We start from the raw sequence: 9,383 nt of genomic DNA on the forward strand, positions 1-9,383 counted from the left end.
GTCTATAAATAGTTCAAGGTCTGTTTGTTGGCCTTTACAAGTGTTTTCCAGTCAAGTCTGATGGGGTGTCACACTCTGTCTCCCAGTCTAATTTTTGTATTCCCCGGGACATTCAAAAGGGAAAAAGATGTGTTGAAAAGCCTCCTTTGCCTCTCTTCCAACCACCGAGCTTTCCTCCCCAGAGGCAACCATTGCTATCAGGCTCTTGGGTGTACTTCCAAAAATGTTCCGTCATTTACAAAGGTCTGAGGGGCCTTCAAAATGTTCGTGGAAATTTTTTGTTATATTTTAATTCAATTTTGCCATGAACGTTTTGAAGCCTCCTTGTTATATGTATTCCAAACTGTGCTGAAGGTGTTTGCCAAACACAGGGATGGAGTATAAAGGAACTGTTTCAACAGGCTGATAATGTATGTGATGTGCTCACTTGTCTGGAAGGCATCTACGTGGCAACTGAGTGAAAGAAATCTATATTGGTACCCATTCCAAAGAAAAGCGATCCAACAGAATGCTCAAATTATAGAGCAGTATTGATATCAAATGCAAGTAAAATTTTGCTGCTGATATTTCAACAGTTGCAGCAGTACATTGACAGGACACTGCCAGAAATTCAAGCCAGATTCAGAAGAGATGTGGAACCAAGGGATATCATTGCAGATGTCAGATGGGTCTTAGCTCAAAGCAGAGAGTACTAGGAGATGTTTATGTTACTGACTGTGGCAAGGCATTTGCTGTGTGGATCATAATAAATTGTGGCCAGCCTAAAGAAGAATGGGAATTCCAGAACACTTCGTTGGACTTCTGTGGAACCTGCACAAGGATCAAGAGGCAGTTGTGTAAACAAGGGCATACTGCATGGTTTAAAATCAATCTTATGCATCTGCATTGTATCCTCTCACCATACTTATCCAATCTGAATGCCGAACAAATCAGAGAAGCTGACTTACCTGAAGAATGCAGCAGCATCAGGTTTGGAGGAAGGCTTATTATGTGCAGGTGACGTAACTTCGCTTGCTGAAAGCGAGGAGGCCGTTTGAAGCACTTGCCGATGAAGATCAAGAACTGCAGCCTTCAGTGTGGATTACATCTCGAAGTAAAGAAGACCAGAAACCTCACGACTGAACCAAGAGGTAGCCTCATGGTAAATGGAGAAAAGATTGAAATCGAGGGTTTTGTCTTGCTTGGATCCGTAAAGAATGTTCATGGAAGCAGCAGTCGAGATCAAATGATGCATTGCATCGGTAAACTTGCACAAGACCTCTTTAAAGTATTGAAGAGCAATGTGCTACTTTGAGGCCTACGGTGAGCCGATGCGAGCCTTGGTATTTTCAGTTGCCTGATGTGCATGTGATCGTTGGGCACTGACTGAGGAAGAGTGCAGAAGAGTCGATGTATTTGAATTACGGTGCTGGCGAAGACATGGACTGCCAAAGGAACCACCAAGTCTGTCTTGGACGAAGTCCAGGCAGAATGCTCCTACAAAGCAAGGGTGGCGAGACCTTGTCTCAGTACTTTGGGCATGTGATCAGCAGACCTGGGCAAGAACACCATGTTGGTAGGGAGGCAGTGGAAAAGAGGGAGATGGACCCCAGTGGATGCAACCGTGGACCCAAGCATAGCAGTTGTGAGGATGGCGGAAGGCACACGGATGGGGCCAGTGTTTTGTTCTTGTTACACAGGGCTGCCGAGTCGGACCTGACAAGAATGGGGTATGTATCTGTGGTGCTGTCAGGTAGCATTGGACTGACAACTGCAAGGTCAGTGGTTAAAGCCCCTTAACCACTCCATGGGAGAAAGATGGGGCTCTTTGACCCTGTAAAGATTTATAGCCTCAGAAACTTGTTGATTGAGGGCTTTATCTATCCTGGATTCCCTGTGTTTCGGGCTCTTGTCTGTAGCAGTGTGCATGTTCTGGTCTTATCCAATTTGTAAGGTAGAATTGAGGTCATGATAGTGGGGGGGAGAAAGCACCAAAGAGCTAGAGGAAAGTTGTGTGTTTCATCGGTGCTGTACTGCACCCTGACTGGCTCATCTCTTCCCTGTGACCCCTCTGTGAGGGCATGTCCAACTGTCTACAGATGGGCTTTGGGTCTCCACTCCGCACTCTCATTCACAATGATACGATTTTTTGTGCCTGATACCTGATCGCATCGACACCTCGTGATCTTATCCTATTTTCACACACGAGTAGGCCTCGTGGTATTCATCCTCAACTTTCCCCAGGCATGTGGTGGTTGTCGGTGTAACAGGTAGGTCTCTGGTAGGTCTCTGGTCCGTTTTGAGTTGTTTGTGCTCCGTTTGAGCTACGGGCAAGTTTGTCTCCACGTGGGGTCTTCCATTTCTTCCTGCGTTGGGCTCACCATCTCTGCCCGTTTTCTATGTGTGCGCTTTGCTTTCACAAGCATTCCGTGCCGCAGGTGGAACATTCCCCGCGTGTTCTGCGAGCCTGGGCCCCACGGGCACGTGTCCGCTCTGTGTTCTGCTTTTGCTTGTTCCCCCTCCTCTTGTTCTACTAAGGGATTGCGGTTTTGTTGGACTTGGACCACTTTGTTGTTATTTTTATTTTTTTACTTTACATTTTGCATTCTAGATTTTTTTTTGTTGCATGGGGCTATTTTGGGGTGGCACAGTGGCCAGCTCCCCCCCCCCCCCCCCCCCCCCCCCCCCGTTGTCCACGGAAAGTGTGGAGACTGCGTTCAGGGGAGAAAGCTGCAGCAGTCTGACTTGGCAGCCTTCGAAACCCTGATGGGCAGCTTCACCCTGCACCACAGGGAGTCTCCCTGTGACTCCGACGCAACCCAAGACGGCAAGCCCGGCATCTTCTCCTGGGAACCACAGAACCAAACTCCCAGCTGTCCAACGGATTCAAACTCATAGCAACCCCATGGGACAGGGTAGCACTGCCCCTGTGGGGTTCTGAGGAGGTAACCGTGTACCTGAGTAGGCTGCTTGATCTCTGGAGTTTCATATGCATGTACAGGGGCGGACCTGACTCAGCTGGTCACAGCTGTTGCCATACTGGTAGAGCTCACCTTTCCTCTGGCATGTGCTCATGGGCACCTGTGCCCTGGCTCCCCCAGTGTCTCCTGTCGCAGTACGGGCAGTCCTGAGCCATTTCCCTGCTCCTCTAAAGTATTTCCTGTATCCTGGTGCCATTGTAAGGACCCCCTGGTGGTGTAGGAGTTACACATTGGGCTGCTAACTTCAAGGTCAGCAGTTTGAAGCCACTGGCTGCCTCTTGGGAGAAAGATGGGGCTTTGTACAGTCAGTCTTGGACACTCACAGGGTCAGTTCCACCCTGCCCCGCGGGCCTGCTAGGAGTCAGCATCAGCTATTGTGAGGTTTTGTTTGATTTTAATGCCATTGGAATTCTACCTCATCCTAATGCCCATCTGTCTTGGGCCTTAGAAAGTGAGACTCAGCCCCTTTCTCTCTCTCTCCAGACCACTATCTCCCTTTACCCTCTCAGTTACACGGCCTGCGGACACCCACGGGATGCCCTGCTGTAAGCAGTCAGGCTGCCGCTTCCTCTGACCTTCTCGGTGTCCCTGTGTGCCGATTGCCCAGCCCTGTCCCACATGGCTGTGAAGAGGAGTACTTGCTCTCAGCGGGAGGGGGTGGATTCTCCCTGCTTCTGTGTGTCCCAGTCCTCCCCTCCTTGGCTTCTCAACCCTCCCTCCTCCGCTGCTGCCCAGAGTTCTGAGATGTGGTGTGCGCGTTATTTGTCCCTTTGTGGGGTAGTTGTCGGGGTCACAGGGAGCACCCCTCCCCTCTCCATAGAAAACTGCCTCTGAGGTGGCGGTTCCGGTGTGCACTCTCACCGGCTTCCCACTGCATCCCATCCTTGTCTGCATTTGGCGATGTTCGTTTGGGATTTCAATAGTTACGTCATGGTTTCCCATTATTTTGGTGCATTAATTCTTCAGTGGCACCATCGCCAGCATTTTTCACGTTTATTTTCGGACATCTTTCTATCTTTGGTGAGGTGACTATTCTGATGTTTTGCCCATTTTTTTTCAGTTGGATTTTTCTCATTGTTGACCTTTATAAGTTCTTTGTACATCTTTATTTTAATCCTTTTATTGGGGGCTCTTACAGTTCTTATAACAATCCATACATTAATTGTATCAAGCACATTTGTACATATGTTGCCATCATTTCCAAAACTGTCTTGTAATTTTAATGAAGTCTAACTTAACTATATGCTTCCTTTTTGATATATCCACAATCATCATTAAGCCTGATGCTGTCTAGATGTTATCCTATACTACTGTCTTTTAGAAGTTATATGGTCTTGTGTCAAAAACATTCATGGTTCTAATCCATTCTGAGTTAGTTTTTTTGGTGAAAGATGTAAGTTCTGTGTCTAGATGATGTCACTTGGATGTTCAATTTCAGCTCCATGTGTTGAAAACACCTTCCATTATCAAATTCCCTTTGCTCCTTTGTCAAAGGTCAGTTGCCTTTGTTTGCGTGACCCGTTCCTGGCTTCTTAGTTCTGTCATTCCTGGCTTCTTAGTTCTGTCGCACGGCTCCCTTGGCACCTTTGCCCATGTGCCCTGGCGTGATGGCTGTCGCTTCCTAGTGAGTCAGGAAGTTGTGTCGACCCTCCAACTCTATGCATGTAATGTTTGTACGTAAGTTGAATACATTGTTTCTATTTCTACTTCAGCATATGAGGGGGCTTCATAAAGTTTGTGAGGAAATTTAATTAAAAGATAAAACTGGAGAACATTGTGCTTAGCAGACTTGGTCAATCGTACAGATAAATATTTAATCACACCACTATTCTAAAGAAAACAGAGAAATGTGGTTTGTACACCCATAGGACAAGACTTTGATGACTATGAGGAGGCGGTCAGGGATGGGGGAGGAACAGGGAGAGGGGAAGATTAGGAGATTGTGGAGTTGGGGGAGGGAAGACCCCGGATGTGGAAGGTTTAGAAAGATATTGTTGGTTTCATTTCTTGGAGATAGGCTGCGTAAACATATGTATTGTGTTTCTTTAAAAACCAAAAAAATTCCTGCAGATTCCTTATCCCCCAAATGTAAATAGTGGTCTTAGTGATTTTTTTAAAGGAAAATTAAAATCCAAATGGACTTGAACTTGTCACAAGGAATTCCAGCTCCCCCTTTCCTCCCTCCCCCCAAAAAAAGGATTGTGAAGTTTTCCCATGGACATCACAGAACCCTGTCAAATGTGTTCCAAGAGCAAGGATCTCTTTCTTACATAACTACAGAATAACCATCACAGGAAAGTGAAACTCTGGGCCTCGGTTCACATGGAAGGTCTATCACTCGTCTGCACTAGTTTTAAATTCTTGGTGTAGGACTCGCTCCAGCATCGCACCGTGCACTTTGTTGTCAGCACTGTTCTCCTTGCACCTGGAACTGCTCTGCCCGGCCATTCATTGCCTTATTTGCTCTTGGCATTTCTGCAGAATAATTGATAATTAATTACCATATCGAGTGTCCCGCAGCCTGGGCTTGTCTGTCTGCAGGGCATTAGTTGATACAGGGCATGCACTTTAAAGAGTCCCAGCGCAGGGGCATTTCTTTTTCAGTGCCACCTATCCGGCAGGTGGTGGGGAGGGTAGGTGCCATCACGTGGGTTCTGACTACTCATGGTGACCCCTTGTACAAGAGAACAACCCTGCCCGGTCCTTGATCATCCTCACAGTTGGGTGAGCCCATGGTTGTAGCCACTGTTTGAATCCGTCCCCCCAGAGTCCCGTCTGTCTCCTCTTTCCTGCCCTCTGCTGTACCAAATGGCCCAAGGATGTGAGATCAAAGTCTTGCCATGCAAGGAGCGTTCTGGCTCCACTCCCTCCAGGACAGATTTGCTTGTTCCTGGCAGTCCATGGCACTTCAGTCTTCAGTGCCAACACCATAATTCACACTTATCCTCTCTTCCTGCCTTCAGTAGTCAGTAGTCTAGCGCGCATATGCAGATGAGGCAATTGAAAGTATCGGGTTTGGTTATGCTTTGGCCAGAACAGATCCTGCTTCGGCATCTTTTTAAAAAGAAGTGTTTAGGGTGTGGCTTACAGAGTGCAGCAAAGAGCAGGAGCTCACTGAGAACACACCATGGGTTGTGGGGGAGGAGGAGAATACCGGATGATGGTTAGGCATTCATTAAGAATGTAAAGGAGGGAGAAACCATTGTAGAGGGGGAGAGATTGTTTTGCTAAACCCACGAGGACAATGTCCAAACAGGAAGCTCAGCTTCATGGTGGGTTTGCCGGGAATCATTCCAGAATAGAGCATCTGGAGTCGGAAGACCTGGCCAGATTCCCTGCAGTGGTGTTTGGGTTCATGTCTCCAGCCATGGTCGTCATCAGCACGCCGAACTCCGAATTCAACCCGCTTTTCCCAGCCGTGACCTTGAGGGACTCTGACCACAAATTCGAGTGGAACAGAAGGCAGTTTCAGACCTGGTGAGCTTGCATGTCTGCTGATGGATCCCGAGAATTGAGAGCCTCCTAGACAGTGGTTTTTTGTTTTAAAGATTAGTAAGTAAATCTTGATGTGTATTCATTACCCAAAATGTTGCTTTTTTCATTTCTCTCAATGACATTGACTCCCCAATTCGTCATTCTTCTTTACCCCGTTAACTTTTCTTGAGCTCAGATTACAAAAGAGCCTTCACGTGGGCGCAGTAGGAGGGGAGGTTTGTTCCGAGACAGGTTTGGCACCAGCCACTTTTGAGGTGAACGCACCTGGAGTGTTGCCACAGAATGGGAGGTGCAGGGCTGCCATGGGGAGGGCCATGCCTTTGTCCAGGGGTGGCCCACCTGGGTGCCACAGCGGGCTAGGTTTCTTACGTAATTCCAAGTAGTTGGGGGCCTTTGTGGTCTCTCTAGTGTTTCCTCCCCCTGCCTGCTAGCTTCCCTTTTCTCCACCGCACTCGGTGCTTCCTACGAAACCAAACCGAGCCCTGGCCTGAGTGCTCCCCTCAGGAAATGCTGCAACCCCCGTGCATGCCGTGCCCGGGGCTGGTGTGGGAAAGGATGGGTTAGGAATTACAGCGTTGTTGTTGGCATTCTATTGACTAGAAATGGTTTCTGATAATACTTATAAAATATTTTACGTTTAATATCTTGGTGGGAAAAAAATCATGTCCTAGCTTTGTTGTAAGGTCAAAAGCATGAATTTCCCCTTGTGGCTTCAGGGCTCTGGAGGTGGCGCATCGCTACGGTTACTCCGTGAATTTCACCGGTGTCGGAGAGCCTCCTGATGGATGTGAGCATGTTGGCTACTGCACCCAGATAGGCATCTTCAGGAAAAGCCTCACGAAGGAGGCCGAGCTTTGCATCCCGGAGCAGCAGGAGGAACATGCTTATGACGTCGTGAGTGTATTTGTGGGTGTGAGTGAGAGAGAGAGAGAGAGACCAAGGGTGTGCCTGCGCACGGGAGAGTGCTATTGGGGCAAGCAGGATACATCTGGTGTGAACGGTTTCTTGCCAAAAGTTTCCCAAATAGAGGTGAATGTAAACACATCTTTTTGCCCTAGGAAAATCCTTGGGCTCCATGACTGGTGTGGCAGCAGCTGGTCTTCTCAGTGTGATGTGGGTGAAAGTTGACAGGACAAATTCGTTACCTGGGCCTTTGGGTTGAAAGTTGAGTCAGAGGATTAGCAGTGGCTCCTGCAGCAGCCCTGGGGCTCCCGGGCCTTTGGCGGTGTCCAGAGCATGTATGACAGCAAGTAACCGTGTGCTGGGGGGCCCAGCCCCCCGAGCTGGGCAGTGCCAGTAGCCCCCCTTTTACAGGACAGAGGGGAGCCAGTCGGATTCCTCCTCAACTTGGCTCCGGAAGTGACTGTTTGGACTTGAGCCTCTGCATTTGTCAGGCCTGTTTGGTTTAAGGGTCTGGGGTGGGGGTGGGTGGGGGAGAAGAAACACCGTTTCTCTAAGTGAAGGGACCCTTCGCCATCTAGCCCTTTCTCCTTGAGAGCAAGCGGAGACTGGGGTTGGCGTGGTTTGGTTGAAGGCTGGCCGGGAGCTCGAGGTTACACTTCTCTTCGTTAGACTGTTGAAAGCCAATCAGCTAGTGTCCGTCCGCGCTTTGTCTCCCATCAGTATTGTAGCTCTTAAGATCAGTAGGTTTGACGTACACACAGAAGGCACACGCAGTTCTTATGTGGCACAATCAAGGTTGGCGGTTGGTTTTGAAGTTTGCCATCTTGTCAGCTGGTTGGGTTTTGATCCTCGTTGCCCCTTTCAGGTTTATACCACCACCTACCCGAGTTTGCAGCAGCCGAAGTACCGCCAGTATGCCGTGGTCAATGAAGTGGTCTCCCAGGTCGACAACATGCGGAGGGATCTGCTGGAGAGCCTGAAGCCGCAGGACAACCGGGACTTCATGGGGCTGCCCCAGGACACCGGCCGCCCAGGGCCTCCCGTCCAGTGTTTCCCCTCTGTCCTCGCGCAGTTAACAGCCAGCCTAGAGAAGACGCCCAAGCCCTTTTGTGTGGGGAATGTGTTCTATGTGCCCCTGGAAAGACTCTTCTCCCTGCCCAAAGTGAAGCACCTGTGCATCAACATAGAGATGCTGAGAACGCTGCTCGCCGACGCGGTGATGCTCAACAGCGACGGCTCCGCAGTGATGGTCGCCATGCAGGAGCAGGACCAGGATGAGTGAGCGTCCAGGCTCCTCGAATGCTGGGCCCAGCTGTTGGGCTCACAGGTTCCGTCTTCTGTGAGTGTGTGCGTAGTCAACATTGAGGCAGCTCTCTCTCTTGAGTACGAAGTTCTCCCAACACCACTGGCCGCCGGCGCTGGACTTCTGTGCAGCCAGGCTGTTTGCTGTCCCCCTGAACAAGATGTTCAGGTGGACCCCCAAATGGTGTACTTTTCTTTGTCATTTAGATGTTTCCTCCATGTTTCCTCAAGAATGAAGAAAGTGGACGTGGTAATAGCTTACGGACCGTTAATTTAGAATTTATCTACTGAACCCTGGTTTGGGGGTTTGTTTTTTATATGCTTTTTTGGGAGGACAGGGTAGGAAGTTCATAATGTGTGCGTTCATTGGCATATTTTTTGTTACAACCATATGCATAATGTGACATTAAATACTTGAAAGAAAATGGTGTTATCTAATTGTGCTCACAACCTTTTTGCAGGGGTGAGAGTAGCTTCTAAATTAGTTTAAAAGGACTATATGGGATTCAGTTTTAACCTCTGTACTTTTAGTCAAAAACTGCCTGTGAAACAAAGGCACTGATGTTTTGGCAGAAAGCTGCTTCCTGCTCAGCCTCCTGGCTGTATTTTGGAAGCACCCTGTACCCCAGGAGCTTCCTGGTTGGGTTAAAGGTGATTGTTGTGGCAACAGAGCTTCAGCCAGCAAGGATTGGTGGGTGTGGGTGGGGTGGCGGCATGGTGGCA

At 48.8% G+C, this 9,383-nt stretch overlaps 1 protein-coding gene across 3 annotated transcripts in view; it reads left to right on the plus strand.

Moving 5' to 3' along the window:
• Positions 1-9,079, plus strand: part of HENMT1 (HEN methyltransferase 1) — a 26,497-nt gene extending 17,418 nt beyond the window's left edge. For 2 of the 3 annotated variants that reach the window (XM_004699549.2, XM_045292052.1), the window contains exons 6-8: positions 6,258-6,437; positions 7,172-7,349; positions 8,224-9,079. In XM_004699549.2, coding sequence (XP_004699606.1) covers positions 6,258-6,437; positions 7,172-7,349; positions 8,224-8,640 — 775 coding nt within the window. In that variant the 3' untranslated portion in view covers positions 8,641-9,079. The remainder of the gene's footprint in view (positions 1-6,257; positions 6,438-7,171; positions 7,350-8,223) is intronic. The other variant, XM_045292053.1, reaches the window with a different exon arrangement.
• The last annotated feature ends 304 nt before the right edge of the window (positions 9,080-9,383 follow it).

This window comes from Echinops telfairi, unplaced genomic scaffold, assembly GCF_000313985.2.
Source record: "Echinops telfairi isolate 266 unplaced genomic scaffold, ASM31398v2 ScPeMD7_443;HRSCAF=831, whole genome shotgun sequence".
NCBI classification, from domain to species: domain Eukaryota; kingdom Metazoa; phylum Chordata; class Mammalia; order Afrosoricida; family Tenrecidae; genus Echinops; species Echinops telfairi.